Source organism: Olea europaea, unplaced genomic scaffold (genome assembly GCF_002742605.1).
Source record: "Olea europaea var. sylvestris unplaced genomic scaffold, O_europaea_v1 scaffold256, whole genome shotgun sequence".
NCBI classification, from domain to species: Eukaryota; Viridiplantae; Streptophyta; class Magnoliopsida; order Lamiales; family Oleaceae; genus Olea; species Olea europaea.
This window is the reverse complement of record NW_019243883.1, coordinates 1,035,846-1,061,147: the sequence shown is the minus strand read 5'-3', so window position 1 is coordinate 1,061,147 and position 25,302 is coordinate 1,035,846. Positions and strand designations below refer to the sequence as shown.

At 35.2% G+C, this 25,302-nt stretch overlaps 4 protein-coding genes across 8 annotated transcripts; all 4 read right to left on the bottom strand.

The window, feature by feature from the left end:
- Nucleotides 1-6,912: 6,912 nt before the first annotated feature.
- On the bottom strand, nt 6,913-9,473 carry LOC111382828. Of its 5 annotated transcripts, none has more exons than XM_023006872.1 (5): nt 8,942-9,473; nt 8,526-8,741; nt 8,334-8,426; nt 7,513-7,610; nt 6,913-7,432 (listed from the first exon to the last, which is right to left on the bottom strand). In XM_023006872.1, exons 1-4 carry the CDS (start codon nt 8,999-9,001, stop codon nt 7,527-7,529), a joined length of 453 nt encoding a protein of 150 aa, XP_022862640.1. In that variant the 5' UTR covers nt 9,002-9,473; the 3' UTR covers nt 6,913-7,432; nt 7,513-7,526. The 5 variants fall into 5 exon arrangements, with proteins under 5 accessions (XP_022862640.1, XP_022862639.1, XP_022862637.1 ...); XM_023006871.1 differs by having other exon boundaries at nt 6,913-7,610; nt 8,942-9,056; nt 9,138-9,473; XM_023006869.1 differs by having other exon boundaries at nt 6,913-7,610.
- A 294-nt stretch (nt 9,474-9,767) lies between these two features.
- Nucleotides 9,768-12,024, bottom strand: LOC111382774. The gene is made up of 6 exons (XM_023006810.1): nt 11,832-12,024; nt 11,384-11,517; nt 11,152-11,270; nt 10,906-11,072; nt 10,019-10,552; nt 9,768-9,907 (listed from the first exon to the last, which is right to left on the bottom strand). The coding sequence occupies exons 1-6, from the start codon at nt 12,022-12,024 to the stop codon at nt 9,768-9,770; spliced, it is 1,287 nt and encodes a 428-aa protein (XP_022862578.1).
- A 24-nt stretch (nt 12,025-12,048) lies between these two features.
- On the bottom strand, nt 12,049-13,372 carry LOC111382773. Its single transcript, XM_023006809.1, has 4 exons — nt 12,935-13,372; nt 12,793-12,891; nt 12,617-12,711; nt 12,049-12,550 (listed from the first exon to the last, which is right to left on the bottom strand). Exons 1-4 carry the CDS (start codon nt 13,370-13,372, stop codon nt 12,049-12,051), a joined length of 1,134 nt encoding a protein of 377 aa, XP_022862577.1.
- A 6,777-nt stretch (nt 13,373-20,149) lies between these two features.
- LOC111382772 lies at nt 20,150-21,400 on the bottom strand. The gene is made up of 4 exons (XM_023006808.1): nt 21,186-21,400; nt 20,711-20,918; nt 20,479-20,569; nt 20,150-20,385 (listed from the first exon to the last, which is right to left on the bottom strand). The coding sequence occupies exons 1-4, from the start codon at nt 21,398-21,400 to the stop codon at nt 20,150-20,152; spliced, it is 750 nt and encodes a 249-aa protein (XP_022862576.1).
- Between the last annotated feature and the right edge of the window lie 3,902 nt (nt 21,401-25,302).

Genomic DNA, 25,302 nt, shown 5'->3' with positions numbered 1-25,302 from the left:
GATACAGTCACCACCGTCGACGGTCCTCACGATGTCGCCGATGCCATTGCCAGCTACATCCACCCTCTACCAGATCTGGATTTGAAACCACCAGTTGGCTCTCCTCTTCCACCCAACACTTCTACCTCCCTCTATCATTGTCAAACCTCACTCCTCCACTTGTCCATCCGGCGAGAAACCTTACTCCACCACTTTTTAGGGCTAAGGTTATGGACAAGAAGGAATTTTAATTAAAGGTTTCTAGTGCCATTTGTCTGGATTAGGATTATTGAACGCGAATTTTCAATGGTTAAGGAAGTGAACAATGTAATTAATTTGAATTCTAGTTGAAGGCTCTAAATGCTATTTGTTATGCTCCGATCTTATATGCCTCGGAACGCGCAGCACTACATATTCCGACCTGATAAAGACCCGTCCGAAGTGTTTTCGAAGTGATATAGCGATTCCTACTACTGACCTGCCGAAATACAAGCGATTCCTATTACTGACCTGCCGAAGCACCTCGCCCCCGAGGTCGAGACCAAGTGGACTCCGGTTAGAAGATCCGCCGCCAATTTCAGAAAGAGATTTGTTCCAAGATCCTTCCTGCACCTAAGGTTTAAATTGATTTGACGTCTCCATGAAGCTAGTTGATGTGACTTATCAACTTTATGTCAATTCAATTCAGAAGAAACAAACTGTCCACCCACTCTACAGACGCGACTGATTGACGCCTATGAGCGGACGCCTCATACCGCTATATGTATACACGCGTCCCACATCCAATGGTTCATACTACCTATAACTACCCAAGGTTTGGTAAGAGGCAAAGGTAATGAAACTCTTACTACATAGCACTCCATAGCAAGCTTATATATTTTCTCCTCCCCCTTTATCATTGATTTGCACAACCCCTGAGTACTGTTCCGACCACTTAAACTTGACTTGACCGTCGGAGTGTATACGACCGTCACCACCCCCGCTGGTTCCGGTCGTGCGTCTAACTATTCGCTGACTGTGCGCAGGGAGAAACACGTGGAGTAGCTTTCAGTTGGCCACATGGAAGGACCGATTTTCGAGGTCAACACTATTTGTATTGATTCGGATTATTGTTTGATTTTATGTGGATTTAAGGAAGTTTTATGGCTAAAGAAGTGAACACTGTTATTGATTTGAATTCTAGTTGAAGGTTTCGGTTGCTATTTATCTGGATTTAGATTAATATATGATTTTGTGCGGATTTAACTATATTTTGACAATTGAAGGAGTGAACCGTGTAATTGAAGTGATACGACATTTATTGACTTCACGGTTGGTGGCAAGAATATCAAAAGTGGTGGTAAGCTTATAGGTGGTGGTGGCTGTGAGTGATGGGTTGGTGGAGAGAAAATTGGTTTTGGCGTTGGATTTGGTAATGGAGATAGAACCAACATAGTTTTATCAAATTTTTAATGATGGGTGGTTTTTTATCAGATCTTTTGTTTAACCAGAGTTTTTGGATGATTGTTGATGTTTTACAGTGTCGGTGATTTTCTAATCCATGGTGATTCTGTTGTTGGTGGTCGTGGTAAGATGGTGCATATTTGATTCGTTGGTTCTGTGATTGCTGTGATCGGTTGTGACCTGAGATTGAACTGGTCACAGATAGTCACATTGAATACAATTTTGGTCACAATTAGTCACATGGAAGATAAAGTTGGTCAGGTTAATCACGGGTCTGCAGTGTGTGCAGATTTGTTTGTGGTGACCCTATGTGATCAAGTATGTGTCTGTTGTCACTATTTATGGCCAATTTTATGTTGATTGTGATTGGTTGTGACTTGAGATTGACTTGGTCACAAGCAGCCACAGTGAATACAAATTTAGTTACAATTAGTCACATCGAAAACAAAGTTAATCGCAAGTGTTGGAGTGGTCATTGGAGCAGTTTGTCGAAGGGATCATCGAACAACCGTCAGAGTGATCGCCGGAACAGTCGTCGGAGCGACCACCGAAGCTAATGGCTTGTCTCTCTCTATCCCACCTTTTCTATCTCTGATTTTTGAAATTTCAAACTTTATTTCTTAATTTTGAATTTGGTCATATGCATATTCATCCTACTTAATTAGGTTACAGATTCAATAGAACTGGTCACAGATCACAATGTACACAGGTCATAGATCTAATGAAACTGGTCACAGGTCATTGCCAAAAAAGAAGAGAAAAAAAGGTAGTCGACGAAAGATGACGATCACCGGAATAGTTGTCGAAACGGTAGGAGAGGTCGTCGGAATTGTCAGGGAGGTCACCTGAATATTCATCGGAATTTCTCGCCGGAACTGGATAGGTTGTCGGAATTGTTATCAGAGCCGTTGCCAGAATTGTCGGGAGATCGTCAGAGAAGTCGCTGGAGGTGAGGTGGGGTGGAGAGAGAAAGAGAAGGGTTTGATGTGATGGGTGGATTGGAGGTGAAGTGGGATAAGTAGATTAATTATACTATAAATATTTAATAAATTTAATTATCACCTTATTTTTGAAAGATTTTTAGATGTTTGTTAGTTGTGAAATGTGATTTTTAAATGTAGGACTTATGTGGTGTTCCCTTAAAACATTTCCTTGAGCCGAAATTTTTGCCAGTAGCATTACTTAATTAGGCGAAGTTACGAAAAGAGAAGGTTTCGAAACCTCGGTAAACAAAGGCCCACATCGCAATGCCAATGCTACGGCGAAGCAGAAAGGCCAAAGAAAAGAAAGGCGGTTCCTTTAGAGCTTGGAGCATTGTTGGGTTGGCTTATTTTTTGGAATCAAAGAAAAACTTCTTCACATGGGCGGCGTACATACAAGGTTTTTATTCCTTTAGTACCAAGTTTCCTCCTTCCTATTTTGTAAGAAAACGAAACAAAAGTAGGACCAAACTAAGAGCCCGAATTCTTACTAAATTAATCGCTGGAGCATAGACTAGTTAGATCCTTCATTATTAGTCGTTGATTGCTTTACCTGGCCCCCTCGTGCAGAGAAGAGCCCCTTTCTTCTTTTGAGCTTAATATGATTCGGGATTTTAAACTTTGCTTGTCACTCATAAATGATTGATCTCAGAATTTTCTTCACTTATCAGGTATATATTAAAATATATTATTTTGATAAGTTAAAGGGAAAGAATTTAGAATTCAAGAAAAGATAAGTAACTCAGGTTAGAGTTAGTATAATATATCATCGGAAAAATTGCACAATTGGTCGGTTCGAACCTATCTTTTTGTTAACATGTTCATCCTCAACCTTTAAAATGCAGCAAGCTATTCTTTTTAGTACATTTCACTATTATTACACAATCCATCTGTAAGTGTTATGCCCTAGATCCAATCGATTTAGGTTGTAAACGTTTTTAATATATTTAATGCATTTGATTTTGGCAAGATCTATTATTTATTTAAATTAATTTTGTAATAAATAATATTAAATAATAGAATCCGAAGATCCAATTTTAGGTAATCTGTTGATCACAAGGAGTTGTGATTGTGAGATACAAATTACATATAATTGGATCTTGAATAAACCATGGTCGTAAGTAATAACGAGATACGGATATCGTTAATACAGTTAGACCATCACGTGTGGCATTTCTTACTTGTGAAGTAAGTAGCTGATCTCACGAGCTAAAGTGTGGTGACACTTAAATGAACACGTGGATGTTTTGTTATAGAACAAAACATTGGAGACCCGCTAAGAGATTCCACATGGATAACTATCTGAGTGTCAGTGGCTAATCTCTAACGTTCGGTAGTGGAATTGGTCCTTTGACTTGAGGTCGTCATGATACCTTATATGAGGACAGTCATACTTTGGCGGTGTTGGATGTTGCTCTGAAAGAGGCCGCTAATACGACATCGTTCGGGTGTGTCAAGAATCGTATGAAGGTTGTGATTGATCAATAAAGGATTCGTCACTCTTAGATAGTAGGAGATTATGATCTGCGTTTCATTCAATTAAGTCGATAATGAAATTCTTGGCCAAGGTGTACTCATAAGTCGAAAAGGAGTTTTCGATTTATATTGACTTAATTGTGGAATGAAAGATATGATCGATGATCGAGATTGACACAATTCCATATCTCGTAATTGATCGGATCGTATTGACGAAGGGATAATAGTTCCACGGTAAACGAACGATTTTGGTTTTGTCATACCACGTGACATTTCCCGTCACATGTATTGCCCTGACACATTGCTAGATGTCAATCAGGGACAGCGAATGTGAATTGACGATAAATTAAAAGGGTGTATTAATTTATCAATTTTGATTAGATCAAAATAATATTTCACGATGTTAGACATCGTGGTCGGAAACCTAATGAGTCGCACACAAAAGAGAATTGGAAGACTGCAAATTGTCAATTGATTAATTTAACAATCGTTGGATAAATTAATTAATTGAATTTCTTATTTATAATCCCGAATTAATTAATTGGATTAATTAATTCACGGACCGGGTTTGATTAATTGGATTAATTAAATATTGGACCGGACCGGGCCGGGTCCGTTTGGGTTTATATATATATGCAGCTAGGGTTTGAGGTCCATAAGGTTATTCATTATTCTTGCTAGCACAAGAAAGAAACCCTAGCAGTTGCTGTCTTCTCTCTGTGTGGATTTCATTGGAGGCTGGACAATTGGACAGCTGTAGGAGGCAGATTCAAGCTGCTGGAAAGGAATAACGCGAAAGAGTTTGCAAATCACAAGTAAAGGTATATTTCTCATCACAGTTTTTATCTAAATACAAAGCTGAATCCTGAATGGGAATTGAAACTCGTTAAATTCCGCTGTGCATGTTTAAGTAAATTCCCAACACCATCTTCAACGACGAAGTCGATCAATTATCATTAAAGTGTCATGTATCCTTCACTGAATCATGCCTCACTTCAAATTCTTAGATACCACCCTAAGTTGAGAAGAAAAAGTTAGAGACCATTTGATTTGTGTATTAGTTTTCACTTTTCAATTTTGGGTTCGTTTTAAGTTTTATGTTTTGAAATTGTTAAAAATGGTTTTGATTTGTAATTTTGAAAAATTATTTCTCAAAGCACAAAACTAGAAAACATGTTTAGATTAAAATTTTGAAAAATTATTTTATAACATTTTGTTCCATGAAATTTGATTATTTAGTAAAAATAGAATAACTTTACATTAATATATTATTTTTTCATATTTCATATTTTAAAATTTAAAATATTTATTCTTTTGTTTAATTTTCCTTGTCTTGGGTGTTTTTATAATTTTCACTAAAAACATTCAAAATACCAAAAATACGTTTTGAGTTTCGATGATAAATTTCTTTTTTCAAAAAAATATTTTTAGAAATATCTAGCTAAACATGCTTTTAGCATTTTGCAAAATTGAAAACTCAAAACAGCAAGTCTAACGCACCCTTAGTTTCATAAAATACATAGAGATTTTTGACGATTTTTTGTCTTTCAAGTTTTTAGGTCTTATTGTGCAACTATAATGCATCGTTAAAGACTAACTTAAATGAGCAATAGATTGAGAACCTCTGGTGTGGTATTCTTTACAATTTCACACAAGTTAGGCATTGATAATGTTTAAATGAATAGCAACTCTTTTTAAATATTATTGTTTCAATGTCTTTGTTGTATACTCCACGTGGTCCACTAATTAGCATAATCATGTCAGGTTCACTACTCAATTAAAACATTGTAGACCAGTTGTGAAATGTACAAAACATTCACACCAGGTACCTTTCATTCTTGCTGTGCATTTAAAACTAAATAGTACCGCCCTGCCCCCACAGTCCTCGACATCGCTCAACCACACAATATGCATTCAACAACTCATAATCATCTTTTCGTTTTATTTGTCTGGTAGGCTGGTATATCCGATAGTACTTGTATTTGTCACTTGATCTTTGTTTTGTCCAGTTATGCCCGATGCATTTGCACATGAGTTTTGGTCAATATAATTTCACATTTATCGATAAAAAAACTAAAAATCATTATAACACAGAGAAAATAATATGGATTGCTCAGATACAATTTATTGAAAATTAATTAGTAGTCAAAAGAAGTCATAAATTACAAAATTTTTATCGAAGTCTACTAGTTCCAAAATTTAACTAAGTACTTATATTTATGTTATAATTATCCTAATTAATGACAAAAGGGTTCGGTAGAATTACATTTGTCGCTTGATTAATTGATGTCATTCACTACAAAAAAAATTGCATCCAGCGACCAATAAGATTGGTCGCTAAAAGGTCTTTCCTGGTCGTTGGAGCCCTTTTGCGACCATGTATCTGTCGCTTAATGGTCGCAAATTCACCGTTGGTAAATCTCTTTAGTGACCATCCATACTGGTTGCTGTACATGTCATATCCAACGACCACATATTGGTCGAGATAGGGTTTGATTTTTGGTAGCTGATAAATTGAATAATTTGTTGATTTGCTTCGTCAAATGTCTTTTACGACCAAGAAGGATTGTCGCTGAGTGTTATATATTTAGCGACCAACATGGTCGCGAAAAGGATTATGCTTTGGTTGCTCATAATTGTTAGAAGTTTGTTGCTTATACTCTTTTGCGACCACACGTTGGTAGGTAAATATATTAAAACAAAATATTTTCACACTAACAACAACCAATAATTGGTTGGTGAAGATAATGAAATAGTTACCAACCTATGGTTGGTGAATAGTGCTACCTTTCGTGGACCAATCGTTGGTCAGTAAACATTGATAACTATAGTGACCAATCATTGGTCGGTGAAGGACAACAATTTTTTCCTTATTTTTCAGTGACCATAATTTGGTTGCAGAATTGATATTATCAACCAATATGTGGTCGCTAGACGTATGTATTAATGCTTTTCTATTAAATATTTTTTTTGTTCCTGCTAATAATTTGTCCAATATTTCAATTTTCAACCATCACAATTACTAATTTAACAATATCAAAAGCTATAGAATATTAAATTTAACAAAAAATATGTTGCTACAAAAGAAAATTGTATTTCGTAGATAACTAGTAATAGTCAATGCATAATCATAAATGTCTAATATCTAACCACGAAAAGATAAATTGTAACTTCAATAATGTAATCATAGTACTGTACACTGATAGTGCTGGTGGAGATGATGGAGATGGATTATTAGTTGGTTCTGTTGGACGATGCTGACTCATATCCATTCTTATAACAAGGCTCTGGATAAGTAACGCTTGTTGTTTGAGACTGTGTAAGCTCACTAATAGTTTTATCCTTCTCTTTGTCTTGTTTTGTAAGAATTTCCAACTGTTGCATCAATTTAGGGGGAGCCGTAACTGTGTTGCTGTATGATTTGCGTAGAGCGGGTCCAATTCCAGAAATAGTCCCAACACTCTTACCAAGAACTCGAGCACATATTTCTGCTTCATCCATTATAGATGCTTAATCTTCAATCTCTGCTTGTGATTGTTGTAACTCCACCATTTCTTTCTGTCATACAATAGAAAAATGTTAAAATAAATAATATTAATGTTAAGATCTTTGTGTAATAAATGATATATCTTACATATCGAGACTCGGCTAGTTGGTTATCCCAAATCCTTTTGATGTGGAATGCATCCTCCTAAACAACTCAATATGTCCAATTAATTCTTCATTTGTAGACTGAAAAAGTTGGAGAAAATGTCATAATATAGTCAAATTAGCAAATAATTGATAACCTCAACATGTCATAATATAGTCAAATTAGCAAATCACCAAAGTAGTGAAGAGTATAAAGCTTGTCAAAGTTTAAATTCAACTAAAACTATCCCATAGAACTATGGCATCAGGGACTAAAAAGCATATCCAGTAACATTTCAACAACATTTAATGACAGTCAAGGGATATAAAACATGTTAATACTCCTTCTAGAAATCAGCCGACATTCAAATGACAACCTTTTAAAAAAAAAAAACTAATTTCATCATTTTTAGAAATCAAGTCTACTTTCTGAATATGTATTTTATGAAGCGCACTTAGAAGTTGAAATAGTCTAGTAAAACTAAACACGAAATAATTACGTCGGATCAACCAAAGGACATTTAATTATTCCTATTTCAACTAAAGGAAGCAAATTTAAAATATTAAGCCTCATACTCAAGCCTAAATTAGGGGAAAAATACCTAATTCATCATTTAAGTCCAAAGGGTTATAATTCTAACATAGTGAGCAATGATGAGTAGACTAGTGATATATATTAACAACAATTAATAAAACACATTTCAGCTTAAGAAAATTGAATGCTATTTAACCAACCAACTTTAATAGCAATACTTATTCTAGAAGTCAACATGTTTAACAAAAACTACTGAATAAAAGTGCAAGAGATTAAGTCTATTAGATTACCAGTGCTTCCCTAGTTGCGGTAAATGATCTAGTCCCTCCATGGTGACTATAAAGAAGCTTCGAATGATTGAGTTTCCCAGTTGCAGATCGTTTCTTAAAACCAACCACAATATCTCAAAGTGAGTAATTTGGCATCTCATTCATTCAACTTTAATTAACAATATTGTAAAGTAGTATAATAACTTAACGTACCAAAAGCTTATCACTTTCAAAATGTGCACACATCCATTCCCAGTCCTCTTGTGATTTAACAGTTGATGGCCTACATTGTAGTGGATCTTTTTCATCCAATTTTAATTGTTTATATTTTTTATTACATGCACTTCTGTGTTCTTTGTATCTCTCACAACAATGTCTTTCAACAATTTCAACCATCTGTTGATCATTTAAATCAACATCAAATTTTCCCTGAACGTAGAGAAAATAAGACTTTAGTGATTATAGTATTACGCATAATCCAAATGAATTACAAAATTTACTTACAAGAAGACGATTATAGGCTGATTTTCTATCATGAGGAGTTTCTTGACTCCAACCGGTCAAGTGTTACGAAATAATGTTTCACACGATGATACCAATCTCATTAGCAAATGGCGAGGATGTCTCATCGAAATATGCATATCTCCTTCCCTGGCTTGTACAACTAATTTTTTCTTACTAGCATCCATTATTTTCTGAGATGCCAAACCACGACTAATTCCTCGCTTTTTTTATGAAGAGAACCTAAAAGATATTTAAAGATAATTAATATTGTTGAATATGAAGAGTCAATCCACATTACCTTAAAAATCATTAAATACATACCATTGGACGACCCTTGCTCAGCAGTATCCACAAAATCAGTAGGATCTACACTAGATTGAGTAGTCATATTTATACCTAATTGAGCTATAGAAGGTGTCGAAATAGGAATGTGTAATTGATTAGAGTGCTCTCCTTGTTGACAAGGAGATGGGCTCCATTGCTAGAGCTTCGAGGAGTCGCAGATGCTATGGGTAACACGTGCTTTGACTTTCTTTAAGTGGCATCTGTATTTGTATTAAGAAAACATGCAAAGCAAAATCGATGAAGAAATAAATACATATTATGAATAATTGTATATTAGCAAACATAAAACAAATCCCACACCCAAGATCATACTTTTTTTCCTTCCCTTCTCGTATATAGCTCATCTTGCCAATCATACCATATGTGAATAAGACAACCAAAAAGTAAGAAACCATACCGTATTAATGAAAGGTTCAATTACATTAGTCTAACTATAGTTAGAAATCTTCAATTAAGATGCATTTCTTATTTATTCTAATAAGAATTAATGAAAACGAAACTTAATTATCAATGAAGATTCGCAAGAAGTTCATTGGATATGGCCTTGTTACAACATTGTGGAAAATGGCAAATGAGTTATTCAGTACATACTTACGTAACGGACAACTACTCAAATGAGTCTGAATCATCAGTGTCTTTACTATTCAACAATGGTTCATCTTCGATTTCCATATTACTAAGACTACCGGTCAATGTATCTTCATTCACTTCTTTATCTTGCAATACTACTTGTGTCGGATGAACATCTTCTCCATTAAGTTACTCAATGTCAATTGACTTAAATGTTATCTCAACATCTTTAGAATTTCTTTCTTGATAAGCTTCGCTTTCACCATGTTCAACATTATTGTCATTACCATCTCTTTCATCCAAATTGTCTGGAACATCCAACACACGACGATGATGGAACTTTTGAACCACCTTCCAATTTTGACCCAGCTTATAATCATCCTCATAGAAAACTTGGCAAGCTTGTCTAGCTAGCACATAAGGTTCATTTTCATACCAATGTGCACTTACATTGATGCTCGTGATGCCAATGTCTGTGTGTATATTCTTTCTACTTACATTTGTGTCATACCACATGCACTTAAAAAGTTCAACTTTGTGGTAAAAAATGTAATTCAGTTCAAGAATCTCCTCAATTAGCTCATAGTAATTACAAGATTCACCTTCAACCCAAATGCCACAATTTTGTGTTACACGTCCAGCATCACGTGATTTGGTGCGATACCGAACTCCATTCACATCACATGCACTATATGATTTTATTCTGTAATCTGGTCCACATGCTAGTGCATACAACTCTTTGCTTACATTAGGATCCTTACATAAATTTGTCGATTTAATTTTTGAAAATGCATGCATAACAATTAGAGGGTAACATAATACTAAATTAAAAAAAAAAACACAAAATTTTGAGCCTGGAAAAGAACTTACTTTTTCTTTAAACCAACCTAGAAATTCTTTTTCACGTATTTCATCAATGTTAATGACACCTCTATTTTGCAATACTCCAGTGTGCTCGCTTTAATTATGATATAATTAGTATTATATTGTACTAACTTATAATAGTGGTACAGGTGTTATATGGAAAGTCCGTACGTTACGTAACATTCCAACTCCATGCAATTATAAAGAATGTACCAATGAGCTTTATTCTTTTCGTCATGTGACATCTCAAGGCATTGAATGCTCCCAAATGGCTTTACAAGTTGAGTGAAAACCGATAAAGTTGACTAACTTTGCTTATCGTAGCCCCCAGTACGTTTTGGTCTGTTGAATTGAGTTTCAATACCATGAAGGTACATCGAACAGTAAGTCAATGCCTCCTTATTGACATATCCCTCAGCAATTGAACCTTCTGGACGAGCTTTGTTTTTCACATATTTTTTCAATGTTCTTAAAGCTCTAAAATGAAATTAAATAACCATTAATTAGGATGCATACATACTTGCAAACATGATTATCTTAAAAGTGTTGATATTACCTTTCAAATGGATACATCCAACGAGTATGCACTGGTCCAGTCATCTTCACCTCATAGGGTAAATGGATTGCTAAATGGACCATGATATCGAAGAAGGTAGGAGGAAATTTTTTTCCAACCTGCACAATGTAATTACAATCCTATCTTGCATAGCATCTAAGTCCGACACAATAAGCTTCCGAGCACAAATTTTTCGGAAGAACATGGCTAACTCAGTAATTGTAGTACAAACCTCCTTATTGACATAAGGTCCTATACCTATTGGAAAAAGCCGCTGGAATAGAACATGAAAGTCATGACTTTTCAAACCCGTGATCTTACCATCCTTGACATTCACATTCTTAGAAATATTTGCAGCAAATCCATCTGGAAATTGGACAGATTTTATAAACTTCCAAAACTCTCTTTTCTCATCCAATGTCAATGAATAACATCCTATCGGCTTCAAAACTTGATTACCATGACGTTGCAAATGCAAATGCTTTCAGATTCCCAAGTCCTCTAAATCCATCAGTGCCTTAACAGTATCTTTTGATTTACCCTCAATACCCAACATTGTTCCAGTGACATTTTCACATATATTTTTCTCAATGTGCATCACAACCAAGATATGTCTTATTTTAACTCAGACCAATAAGCAAGTTCAAAAAATCTACTTTTCTTTGTCCAATTTAGTTTACATGAATCACGTTTTCTCTTCCTGTCAACATTATCAGGACGTTTCCCTGGTTTTCCCTTCCTTGCTGTGTCTAATTGTTGTAGTATTTTAACTCCTGTAAAGTTTCTTGGAGTTGGTCTCCGTTCAGACTTTCCATCGACTTGTGTATTATTCCTCCATGCATGGTGTATTGATAAATATCGTCGGTGTCCCATGTAACAAATCTTGTTTCTCAATGGTTATGACGATATGTCTTCTCTACATATAGGACATGCTTTATAGCCCTTTGTACTCCATCTGCATACTATCCCATATGCTGGAAAGTCATGTATCGTCCACAACACTGCTGCATGCATTCTAAAATTTTCATTTTTTGACACATCGTAAGTCATGACACCTCTATCCCACAAATATTTTAACTCATCAATTAAAGGTCTTAGATATATATCAATATCCTTTCCGGGTGCCTGTGGACCAGGTATCAATAACGACATCATGAAAATGTTTTCCTTCATACACATCCATGATGGCATATTATATGAAACCAATATCACTAGCCACATACTATATCCATTGCTCATGTTACCAAAATGGTTAAATCCATCAGTCGCAAGACCTAAACGAACGTTTTGAGGTTCTGCAGAGAATGTTGGAAACTTTTCATCAAAGTGCTTCCATGCTTCTCCATCAGTTGAATGCTTTAACACACCTTCTTTGTTAGGACGTTTCTCTTTATGCCATCTCATATCAGCAGCAATATGTCGAGACTTAAACAGTCGCTATAATCTTGGAGTGATAGGAAAATACCGTAAGATCTTATGAGGAGTACGTTTACCCTTAGCATTTTCAAATTTGTAACGTGGTTCAGTACAGTTAGGACATTTATCCAAATCTTTATTCCACTTCAAAAACAGTGCACAGTCCCATTTACACGCATCAATTGACTCATATCCTAAACCAAGTTCTCGTGACGTACGTCTTACCTCATATAGTGATTTTCCAATCTTAGTTCCTTCTGGAAATGCTTCCCTCAGTAATTGAAGTAACATGTCAAATGACTTGTTACTCCAACGATTTAACACCTTAACTTCACTATAAATGTCAGTACAGAAAATTTGGTACAACCTGGGTATAACTCTTTTTCAGCTTGCTGAAGTAGATCTGAAAATCTTCTTTAGATGTATTTTGTTCTTCGGGAAAATCATCTCCAGTAACATTAATATACATTCCCCCCGCAGCATCTTGCAATGCTGCCATTATATCATCATCTTCCTCATCTTCCACATCATCTTGGACACCTTTTGAATGATTATCAACAGTACTCACTATCATTGGTTCTCTATGAAAAATCCAATTTTGATAATTTTGAGAAAATCCTTTCACCCATAAATGCCGTTCAACCACATCAATATTTTGAATGTATACAATACGACAGTGCCGACAAGGACAACGAGTCTGGTTATCATTGCCAAGATGATTTTTTGCCAGTTCGATGAATGATTTTATCCCATTAGTGTATTCATTTGACAACTTATCTTGACACCATATCCGAACTTTATCCATGTTGATACCAGAATTTACTTAACTGAAATAAATAAATTAACAAAAAGAGAAATTAGAACAAGATAAACATAAATTAACAAAAAGAGAAAATTACATTTAAGTGTTACTGAAGATGGTTAAATGCATATAAGGGTATTTTTCATACACTTAAATCCCTACATTACTAGTAGGGAAAAGGGGAAGAAGGAAGATAACAAATGAATTGCGAAAAGAAATGGTTTTTTTTTTTCTATGTTGACACCAATACTCAAAGTAAAAGAAGATAAAGTATAAATTCGGTGAAAATATATTAAAGAATTGGTTCTTAAAGTAATCTACTACTATGATGTTTCACTATTGATTTTCATTTTCTTTTGGAATTGGTTAGAGGTTTTCTGTACTTTCACTTCACACTCTTAAATTCCAATATCTCCATATGAAATGTAGAATTAAACTTCGAATAAATTCTGCATACAATCATATCATGGTGCCATTTTCTGATATTTTTCTCTTCTTGAATTGCAATGACTTGTGTGGCTTTGTAATCTAGTAATTGAGAAACTACCATAACTAAGCTCTGTGGACCTTGGTGGGAGAGAAAAAAATAAAAAATAAAAGAAACTTATATATCTAGGAGGGAGTAATATCAAGATCTAATTTTTCAGTAATGGAGCAATTCCATTGCAGCAATTAAAATTAAAAATGATAAGTGAAAAAACAGAACAAGTCCTATGGGGTTAATTGGATCTAAATAACACCAAATTTAATTATCACAAACGATTTAAAAAAAGAAAAATTGAGTCGTTGTTTACACATTCAGCATCACAACATAAAATCAAAAGCTTAAGTTAACAATATTTGCATTCCCAAAGAACATGTTGTTAAATATGCTAGACGTGAAATTCTATAATAGTCCTTGAACAAAAGCAACAACTAATAAGAACGGTTATATCCATTTTCATACAACTGGTAAAATTGTAAAATCATTTCTATATTTTTCCTTTTCGGCACAACCCAAAACTGATTAATGGACATGCTTCATTGGGTTTTGTCTCATTTCATACTCCTTTGTGATGATCTTATATATATAATAAACCCATACAAGCTTAACACATTGTCAAGATTTCAATATTTCGTCGTAGTATAAAAAATTCTAATTACTATTATATAAATTGAATTCAGCCTGACAAAAACTTGCTCACTATGATCTCCAATCTCAATATGTTCCAACATTGAAATTTTCTCAAGCCTCACAACCCGAGCTTTATCATCCCTCAGCTTCCATTAAATATTACAATCAAATCTTTAAATCACAAATTCATCACTAAGAAGTCAACAGACATGCAAAAATCTCCATACTGAGTTAGAAAGCAAATTAGATTGTTCATGAAATCAAATATAAAAGTTAATAACAAAAAGTCAAGTGATCACTCACAATTGGCCACACATCAAACACCCTACTCCTCACCCCCACCTTGGTGGGAGCAAAAAAAATTAAAAGAAACAAATACATACTAGAGGGAATAATATCAAGATCTAATTTTTCAGTAATGAAGCAATTCCATTGCAGCACTTAAAACTAAAAATGATAATTGAAAATACAGAACAAGCCTTGTGGGGTTAATTGGATCTAAATAACACCAAATTTAATTATCACAAAAGACTTAAAAAAAAGAACCCCCAAATTAATCTGCAGATGATACTTACCCAACTATATTACTTGGATAAACCACCAGTAAAAAGATAGAAACAGATAATCTTCCAGCCTCATTCAAAATTTACAATCAATGTAAAACAACGAGTGATACCGGAATGTAAAACAACTAGTGATACCGAATATTTCGAATGAAAAATTATAAATACACAAGCAAGAAATAGGGCTAAGATATTGTCTACTATATGTATAGAGGGAACCAGTAATCATATTGAAAAACAACGAGTGAAAGAAGCTGAGTATATGTATTTAGAGAAGCAGTGATACCTGAGATGCAGTGGCAGGGGCTTGTGTCGAACACTGGACCAGGTATTTGTGGATTGCTGAGATGCAATGGCAGCGGTAACGGCTCGAAGAAGAAGACGTGGAGAAGGGTTGAACTATGGACGTGGGTTATGGACTTTCATCTACCTTTTACATGGAAAGTTAATAGATTTAGTTATTTTGAAAATCAATTGTAATTGGGCTATGTTTTTAGGGCTATATTTAATGGAGATTAAAATTATAAATTTGGAATTAAAAATCAATTCTCTATATATTTTAATCTCCAAATTAAAATTATAAATGATGAAATGTATAGTTGAATTAATTCAAATATGAAATAAATATGCAAGGAGAGTATAGCTTTGTATTGGTATTTTATTGAGTTGATTAATTTTGGAATTAATTTTTTTCAATTTTTAATTCTATTTATTTAGAATTAATTAGAAATATTAGGGAATGTAAATTTTGTAGGTTGCAAAATATTGCTTTTATTGTATTGTGATCCGGTCCATTTTCATTAATAAATGTAATTTGGTTGAGTAGATATCTTGCATAGAGTGGTCGGGGTTGTTCACGAAATTATTTGTTTCAATTCGAAACCCACCGTAAGTGTACGGTTCGTTAACAAGTAGTAAAGCGGATTAAATGAGTCCGAATATCGTCCCACAGAGATTGATTTGTTCAATTTTACCTATCGTCGCCTTAACCGAAACAATAGAAATTCTTGATATTTTCGCTAACTAAATTATGATTTAATAACATACTTATAAATATAAAGCCTAAATTAACTAGATTAAATGCGTGATTATAACTAAATGCAAGTTTTATAAAAATGTGATAACGAAATGCGTACTAGGATCCCGAATCCCCTTATATCGATCCCCTTTAATTCGAATTTTATAAAATTGACAACACGATTCAATTATGAATACCAATATTCCTAATTTGTTTAAAAATCTCTCTCGAGTAGAATTAAACTTATTTTCACATGCGATCCGACTATATTTCTATGACAGATGCGAACATATAAAAATGCATTAAAGATTTATGAATACTTAAAGATCACGTAAAGCATTGCGGTATATTTCTATCCCCTATCGAACTTTACGACAAGTAACATAATGTCTAACTTATTTTCCATCTCTCGAGGGTAAAATAAGCCACAAAGCTCGTACAACTATTGCGCACATAATTGTAGAGAAAATAAAATCCATGCCAGTCATTCAATAATTAAAAACATGTTTTAGCGTCAAATTAATAAAATTTAAGATTAAGGGTTCATAATATAAGGTTCATCGCAAATCCTAGCACATGAAAATCTAACCTAACATAATGGGAAATAAAGAAAAACAATAACTAAAACCAAGGAAGAACATCACCCAATTGATTCTTGAAGTGAAATCTTGAATCTTGAAGTGGATTACCTTGTTTTTGCCTTGTTCTTCCTCTCCAAATCCTCTAAAATTGTGTATATTCCCCCCTTCAATACATTCTCCTCTTTCTGGACGTCTTTTGGTATTTATATTGCGTGAAATTAGGTTACCAAAAGAGTTTCAGTCATATAAGGAAACTACAGAATTAGCCCGAAATTGTTCTATGCAACCGCATAGTGCATTTCTATGCTGTCGCATAGAGTAAAAAAATTTGAGAAAAAATTCTCGGGAGGCTTCTATGCGACCGCATAGTTATGCGATTCTTTCTGCCGGACAGTTTTTAGTATTTTGGTCATAATATTTTCTCCTGATCTTCGATTGAAGTGATTCAAAGTGAATTGGGAAGAAAACTCAAAGATCTACACTTTTGATAGAAATAGGCTTCCTCAAATTCGGATGTTTACTATGCCAAAAATGGATCTCAAATAGAGACTAAAAATCACGAGCATAGCTTTTTCAACTGAAAGTTGATACTTGATAATACTTCGATCATATTTCACCTCTTGACTCCTTTCCTCATCCAATTGACCTCTAACACTCTTGAATCTTCATTCCATTTCCCGTCTCATCTATGGATTATTTTCAACTTGGTCACCGAACTTACAGTTTGATTCATTTTGGTCCTTTTTGCTTGTTTCTTTTATTTCCATCATCTCATAATATCACCAAATTGGTACTTAGCTCATTCACTTCCTTGATTTGTCCTTCAGACCATCTTTTGGATAATTGCACTTTGGTCCCTAAACTTTTACTTTGAGTCATTTTAGTCCTTTTTCGCGTCTTTTCTCCTGAATTTCATCATGTTTATCGATGTTCCCTACAATTCACAAATGTAACAAAATTAAGTCACAATTCAATCATTTTGCTCGTAATTAAGTCATGTTTGTGACCTAGATAAGTGTGCAAAAACACACTTATCAAACCCCCCAAACTTGAACTATTATTTGTCCTCAAACAAGATAGTGACTTAATTCTGAACAAACAAGACTTAATACCCTACTGTGGCTCAGGATTGGACTAAGTATTTGATTTTATGAAAATTTATCAGTGCAAAAATGACATCAACCTTTACCTGTTAAATGCGTACTTGACGTGTGTGTGAATTCATGCCAACATATTAGGTTCATGATGAATTTGAGTCCCGACCCCAAGTGGTCAAACGTATCCTTACTCGCTCGAGAGATACACAATCCCCCAAATTAATTCTTTTCACCCAATTATCCCGATGTTGTGTTTTAAGATTAGGAATTTACATAGGTGCAGTCCTCATCCTCTCGTAGTTTGGGTTAATCTCACTATCACAAGTTTACGTTTCAACAAGTGAAGGCTCTCCCAAGTGTGATTGCTTCGACACTCAAGATTAAAATAGATTACTTGCCTAGTCTCAAAGGTATAGTTTCCTCAACCAAATGTCTAAGGGCTTTTCTTCATGTTATTGTCTCTCTTTTATTTTTCTCACTTTCCAAATTTTTTTTTTAATATATCATCTTCTCATTTGCTTTCTATATGACCCCTTTAGCGAACTTTAGGCCAATGACTCCCAAACCAATTGGCTTTAGGGCATCAGGTTTTAAACCCTTGCAAACTTATTCACTCGAGTTATAAAGACTTAATCGGATGACTTTTTATTAACCTTTTTCCCTCTTGCTTTCTATATGACTCTTTTAGCGAGCTTTAGGCCGGTGACTCCCAGGCCAGTTGACTTTAGGGCTCCAGATTTTGAAATATCCTTACAGGCTTACTTGCTCGAGTCATAAAGGCATGAAAAAAAGTGTCTTGTTCTCACAAATTTATTTTATGCCCTTATTATTCTAGACATTTAGTTTCCAAAACCAACCCCTAATTTAAGATTTTCACCTAATATTCATCTCACTGATCTAGGCAATCCACATAATAAAATTCATGCACGGAGCCCCCGCTCGTCTCAATGCTCCCCTATAATAGCTCAACCATCACCAAACTGTCTTAAGGTAGTTTACGAGTTAATTCAATAGAGGGTTATCATTCTTTTCCTACTTTATGATCAAAATTCAGTCATTCAACTAACATGTCAAGCATGAATAGCGTGCATAGATAATGTCAAGTGTTGCATTAACAAGTATCATTTAGTCTAATTAACACCAGATCCAAAGTTTTGCAGTTTAAACAAGTCCAATAATAACATCATAGCTAGCAAGGTTATCAAGCACACACAAGCATGCATGAAATTTTTTTTAACGCTCATCATGCATACATTATGCAATAATGGAATACAGATACTGATGAATGCAGGTAAAGATTTCAATGTATGTCACCCCCCAAACTTAGTTAATATATTGTCCTCAATGTAAGATTAACAAAAGAATAAAGACATAATTTTAAGGACAAAATGAAGAAGAAAAATCAAAATGGGGTAAAACAATACTCCCCTGATCAAAATGGTGGTTGTGATCGAAAATAGGGACCTACAATGCCATATGTGGAGCCGACTTTTTCTTTTCATGTTGAGGTCATTTTGACGACATCCTACAAAAGTGCAAAGTATGTGTATTATATCTTATGGTGATAATTGATACATTTGGGTGTGCATGAAGGAATCTATGTGACGCATCATTCCGCCAAACTTATTTCAAGGTGCATGTGTACACTGTTGGTGTGTAAGATGCATAAATTATATCTCAATATAAAGTTTGTATCACAAAAATGTGAATCACCAACAAAATTTAGCTCTAATCATGCACTTTGTTCAATTTGACCCATGACTGACTAAAACAGGACGTCAACCTTATGACCCATGGTCAATGCATTGGGACTCGTGTAGATTGTGCTTAGGCTATTTATTGACATGCGTGGATGAACGATGACCTAAACTAATAAAAATGTTGAAATTTTGAAAAACTCCAAGACTAATGCAAAATGAAATAAATAAAGGGTAGAGACGTTGGGTTGCCTCCCAATTAGCGCTATTTTTATAGTTGATAGCTCGACTTTTGGCACAGGTATTTTATGGCACTTTAAATATGGCTTGGGAGGTCCTGCATAGTTTGCTCAATATGGTCTTATTTCGCACTGCGGTTATCCTCCTAATTTCATCCCTGTCTTTCTCCAAGTGATTTGTCATTCTTTCCTCATCCGTATGAAATCCCACATTGAATGCCTTAATCTCCTTTGAATCGATAAGAACGGATGGAGAGTGTACTATACAGGCCTCATGAATGTTTGGCTGTTTCTTCAACTCAAAATTATAGGGGATTCCTATGTCAAGCACTTCAATCTGGAAACAACTTTCAGGCTCGTTGGGTATTTCATTGTCATGAAAACATTAAAAGAGACATGTTCCTCCCCCAACTTCAGAGTTAATTGTCCTTACTGCACATCTATGAAGGCTCTTGCAGTAGCTAAAAATGGTCATCCCAATATAATAGGCACGTCCTTGTCTTCTTCCATATTCAAAATCAAGAAGTCTGCTAGGAATATGAGTTTATCCACTTTGACCAATACATCTTCAATAATCCCTCGTGGATGTGTAAGTGATCGATCAGCTAGCTGTAGAGTTACTGTGGTTGCCTTAGGCTCTCCCAATCCTAGTTTCCTGAAAATAGAGAGTGGCATCAAGTTAATACTCGTACCGAGATCACACAATGCTTTATCAAAATAAAAATCACCAATTGTGCAAGGGACAGTGAAACTCCCTGGATCTTTCAATTTTGGTGGGAGCTTTTTTTGGATTCTGGTACTGCATTCCTCCGTAAGCATTACTGTCTCATGGTCTTCCAGCTTGCGTTTGTTTGATATAATATCTTTGAGAAACTTCGCGTAGCTAGGCATCTGGAATAGTGCATCGGCTAGTGGGATGTTGATATGGAGCTTTTTGAAGACTTCTAGGAATTTTTTGTACTGTTGCTCCAATTTTTGCTTCTTCAACCGCTGTGGAAAGGGAATCGAAGGCTCGTATGGGTTGATTGTGACTTTGGCCCTATCCTGTGACTTGTCTGAATTTTCCTTTGGAGTTGATTCCTTTACAACAGTCTCTTCTTCAGTAGGGAAAGATGTCTCTCCAATCACACCCGGTCTCTTGACATGGATTTCAGGCAATTGTACTCTACTTCGAGTTGTTATGGCCTTGGCTTGCTCTTTAGGATTGATTTCTGTGTTACTCGGCAAGTTACGTGGCGTTCTGCCAGTCAATGCTATGGCCAACTATCCCATCTGAGTTTCCAAATTTTTGATTGCTGCATTTTGATTTTGAAGTGTAGCTTCAGCTTTCTCCATGAATTTTCCTATCACATCTTCCAAATGAGGCCTCTTCTCTTATTGTTGAAATTGTTCCCATGGCCTATTTTGATTCTGGTTGCTCCAAGAGAAGTTGGGATGCTTCATCCAATTAGGATTGAAAGTTTCTCCATATTGATTGTGTTGTTGGCGTTGTCCCCACTGTGCATACTCTACTTGCTCAATTCCTTGCATGAGTATTGGGCATTCCGATGTTTTATGCTCAACTCCACATTCCTCACAATTGCTCTTCTTAGTTTGTGCTGCTTGTGATATGCTTTCCACCTTGTGATACAGAGAGTCGATTTTTGTAGATATTGTTGAATAAGTATCCACCTCGTAGACGTCTGGAGTTGTCCTTGGAATCACCCTCTCAGAAGACCACATGGCTGATGTGGTAGCCATTCTCTCAAATAATTCCAATGCCCCATCAACTGTTCGTGTGGATATTGAGTCATCTGATGCTGAATCCACCATGCTCTTGTGGTATGGATGTAACCCTGTGTAGAAGAATCGGATTTGGGTCTTTCTATCAAACCCATATTGAGGGCACTTCTAGAGCATGTTTTTGAATCTGTTCCAAGGTTCGTCAAATGATTCGATTTCTTCTTGATTGAATACTGATATGTTATGTCTCAACTTCGCTATCTTGGTTGGAGAGAAAAATTTTGTGCAGAATTTGTGTGCCAACTCGTTAAAGTGAATCCAACCATTCAAGTGCTCTGTCTCGTAGCATATGTGGAAACAGCCTTAGCCTAATAGCGTCGTCCGAAATCCCTTGGTATCTGAAATGTTGACACATATCCAAAAATCGAGATATGTGTGTATGTGGATTCTCCTCGGCTTGTCATAAAACTGGTGTCCATTTTGAAATAGCTGTATCACATTGGTCTTCAACTGGAAATTTGGTTGTCCAAACGGTGGATACACTATACTGGATTGACTTTGAATTACTTGAGGAGCCAAGAAATCTCCCAGAATCTCATTTCCTTTGTCCAGTGCCTATCCTTCATTAGCTTGAATAATGGGATTGTTTAGTTCATTAACCATTTGTACTTGTGCTTCTCGGTGATCTCTTTGTAGTCGATGAAAGGTACGCTCGATTTCAGGATCAGCTGGAATCAATTCTCCTCTAGTCGATCGTGGCATGCAAATCTGAGAAACAAAACCAGTACGAGCACTGAGATTCAAACAAATTAAATAACTAAAACACAAATAAAGGATAATAACCTAAAATAGAAATAAAAACAAAATTATACTAGAAAAATTAAAATTGAAGTTCGAATTAGCGCCTCGATAAATAAAATTAAACTAAACTCAATTCTCGGCAACAGCGCCAAAAACTTGTTCACGAAATTATTTGTTTCGATTCAAAACCCACCGTAAGTATAAGGTTCGTTAACAAGCAGTAAAGTGGATTAAATGAGTCCGACTATCGTCCCACAGAGATTGATTAGTTCAATTTTACCTATCGTCGCCTTAACTGAAATAATAGAAATTCTTGATATTTTCACAACTAAATTATGATTTAATAACATACTTATAAATATGAAGCCTAAATTAACTAGATTAAATGCGTGATTATAACTAAATGCAAGTTTTATAAAAATGTGATAACGAAATGCGTACTAGGATCCCAAATCCCCTTATATCAATCCCCTTTAATCCGAATTTTATAAAATTGATAACACGATTCAATTATGAAGATCAATATTCCTAATTTGTTTAACAATCTCTCTCGAATAGAATTAAACATTTTTTCACATGCGATCCGACTATATTTCTATGATAGATGCGAACATATAAAAATGCATTAAAAATTTATGAATACTTAAAGATCACGTAAAGCATAGCGGTATATTTCTATCCCCAATCGAACTTTACGACAAGTAACATAATGTCTAACTTATTTTCCATCTCTCGAGGCTAAAACAAGCCACAAAGCTCATACAACTATTGCGCACATAATTGTAGAGAAAATAAAATCCATCCCAATCATTCAATAATTAAAAACATGTTTTAACGTCAAATTAATAAAATTCAAGATTAAGGGTTCATAATATAATGTTCATCGCAAATCCTAGCACACATGAAAATCTAGCCTAACATAATGGGAAATAAAGAAAAACAATAATTAAAATCAAGGAAGAACATCACCCAATTAATTCTTGAAGTGAAATCTTGAATCTTGAAGCGGATGGCCTTGTTTTTGCCTTGTTCTTCCTCTCCAAATCCTCCAAAATTGTGTAAATTCCCCCCTTCAATACCTTCTCCTCTTTCTGGACGTCTTTTGGTATTTATATCGCGTGAAAATTAGGTTACCAAAAGAGTTTCAGTCGTATAAAGAAACTACAGAATCGGCCCGAAATTGTTCTATGCGACCGCATAGTACATTTCTATGTTGTCACATAGAGTAAAAAAATTTGAGAAAAAATTCTCGGGAGGCTTCTATGCGACAGCATAATTATGCGATTCTTTTCGCCAGACAGCTTTTAATATTTTGGTCATAACGTTTTCTTATGATCTTCGATTGAAGTGATTCAAAATGAATTGGGAAGAAAACTCAAAGATCTACACTTTTGATAGAAATAGGCTTCCTCAAATTCTGATATTTACTATGCCAAAAATGGATCTCAAGTAGAGACTAAAAATCACGAGCATAGCTTTTTCGCCTGAAAGTTGATATTTGATAATATTTCGATCATATTTCACCTCTTGACTCCTTTCCTCATTCGATTGGCCTCTAACACTCTTGAATCTTCATTTCATTTCCCGTCTCATCTATGGATTATTTTCAACTTGGTCCCCGAATTTACAGTTTGATTCATTTTGGTCCTTTTTGCTTGTTTTTTTTATTCCCATCATCTCATAATATCATCAAATTGGTACTTAGCTCATTCACTTCCTTGATTTGTCCTTTGGACCATCTTTTGGATAATTACACTTTGGTCCCTGAACTTTTACTTTGCATCATTTTAGTCCTTTTTTGCGTCTTTTCTCTTGAATTTCACCATGTTCATCGGTGTTCCCTACTATTCACAAATGTAACGAAATTAAGTCACAATTTAATCATTTTACTCATAATTAAGTTATGTTTGTGACCTAAATAAATGTGCAAAAACACACTTATCAGGGGTCAATGGGTTGTGACCTATAAAACCAACCCTATAAGATTCACCACAAAGCAACAATTAGTATTGGTAATGAGGTTCGCGTGGAGGAATAGGCAGTTGCATATATGGAACGGTTGGATGGTCGACGTTCGAAGAAATTTGCGTAACTTTTGCATACGTAATCTGTTTTAGACCAGCTAGTACCAAAGATTCAACTTACAAGGAATCATTCAAAATATTTATTAAAACTATTTCGAATAGAAAAAGGTTCCACTACGTGGGCCTGCTAGCTTATAGGCTAGAGCATCGCCACATCGGTGGTTGAAGAGATCTGGGCTTAGCTACCATTTCAAAACCAATGAAAAAAGCGAGATTAAATTGTGTCAAATGTTTTAATGACTACAACATTAGTGCTTGAAGTGATTTGGGCTCAACGACCATTTCAAAACCAATGAAAAAAGTGGGATAAAATTGTGCCAATTATTTTAGCTACCAAGATAGGAGTGGTTGCGGACGACTGGGATTGGGGACCATTCATTGGTCATTGGAGGGGTGCAATATTTTGCAACCATCATTATTAGTCGCTACCAAATGCCAGAACCAATGAAAAAAAGCGGGATAAAATTGTGCCAACTATTTTAGCGACCAAGCTATGAGTGGTTGCAGAACACTAGTATCAGGGACCATTCCATGGTTGCTGTTATGGTGTAATATTTAGCAACCATCGCTTTCGGTCGCTAAAACATGCAAAGACCAAAAGAAAAGGAGCGGGGATAAAATTGCGACAAATGTTTTAGTGACCAGGATATCACCTTCGGTTGCTAAAACATGCAAAGACCAAAAGAAAAAGAGCGGGATAAAATTGCACCAAATGTTTTAGCAACCAGGATATGAGTGGTTGCAGAAGACTGGGATTCAGAGACCATTCAGTGGTTGCTAGAGTGTGTATCATAGGCGGAAAATTTTTTGTTCTTTTTCTGCACTACCTTTACTAACCAATCAAATTTATGGTCCCTAATTCACTGAAACAGCTACCATTATTTGGTCACAATAGAACATAATAAAATTAGTCCAATTTTACTTGACTATAACCTATACCCACCATTAGTTGGTCGCGGAAAGTGTTTTATAGCAACCATGTTTTATTAGTCGCTAAGCCTTTGGTCGGTGGAGCCC

Coding starts and splice junctions, on each gene's coding strand:
- LOC111382774 (XM_023006810.1), bottom strand. CDS start 12,024: ATGGGACACCGACGATATTTATCAATACACCATGCATGGAGGAATAAT. Junction 11,271..11,383: donor GACCTTATGTCAATAAGGAG/GTTTGTACTACA, acceptor TACATTGTGCAG/GTTGGAAAAAAATTTCCTCC. Junction 10,553..10,905: donor TGGGGGCTACGATAAGCAAA/GTTAGTCAACTT, acceptor TTTTTAATTTAG/TATTATGTTACCCTCTAATT.
- LOC111382828 (XM_023006869.1), bottom strand. CDS start 9,001: ATGGATGCTAGTAAGAAAAAATTAGTTGTACAAGCCAGGGAAGGAGAT. Junction 8,742..8,941: donor AAGGAGATATGCATATTTCG/ATGAGACATCCT, acceptor CTCTACGTTCAG/GGAAAATTTGATGTTGATTT. Junction 8,427..8,525: donor TTGAAAGTGATAAGCTTTTG/GTACGTTAAGTT, acceptor GTTGGTTTTAAG/AAACGATCTGCAACTGGGAA.
- LOC111382772 (XM_023006808.1), bottom strand. CDS start 21,400: ATGTGGTCTTCTGAGAGGGTGATTCCAAGGACAACTCCAGACGTCTAC. Junction 20,570..20,710: donor AGTCACAGGATAGGGCCAAA/GTCACAATCAAC, acceptor GCACTATTCCAG/ATGCCTAGCTACGCGAAGTT. Junction 20,386..20,478: donor AATGCTTACGGAGGAATGCA/GTACCAGAATCC, acceptor ATTTTGATAAAG/CATTGTGTGATCTCGGTACG.
- LOC111382773 (XM_023006809.1), bottom strand. CDS start 13,372: ATGGATAAAGTTCGGATATGGTGTCAAGATAAGTTGTCAAATGAATAC. Junction 12,712..12,792: donor TTGGAAAATCACTATATGAG/GTAAGACGTACG, acceptor CTGTTTTTGAAG/TGGAATAAAGATTTGGATAA. Junction 12,551..12,616: donor ACTCCTCATAAGATCTTACG/GTATTTTCCTAT, acceptor TGCTGATATGAG/ATGGCATAAAGAGAAACGTC.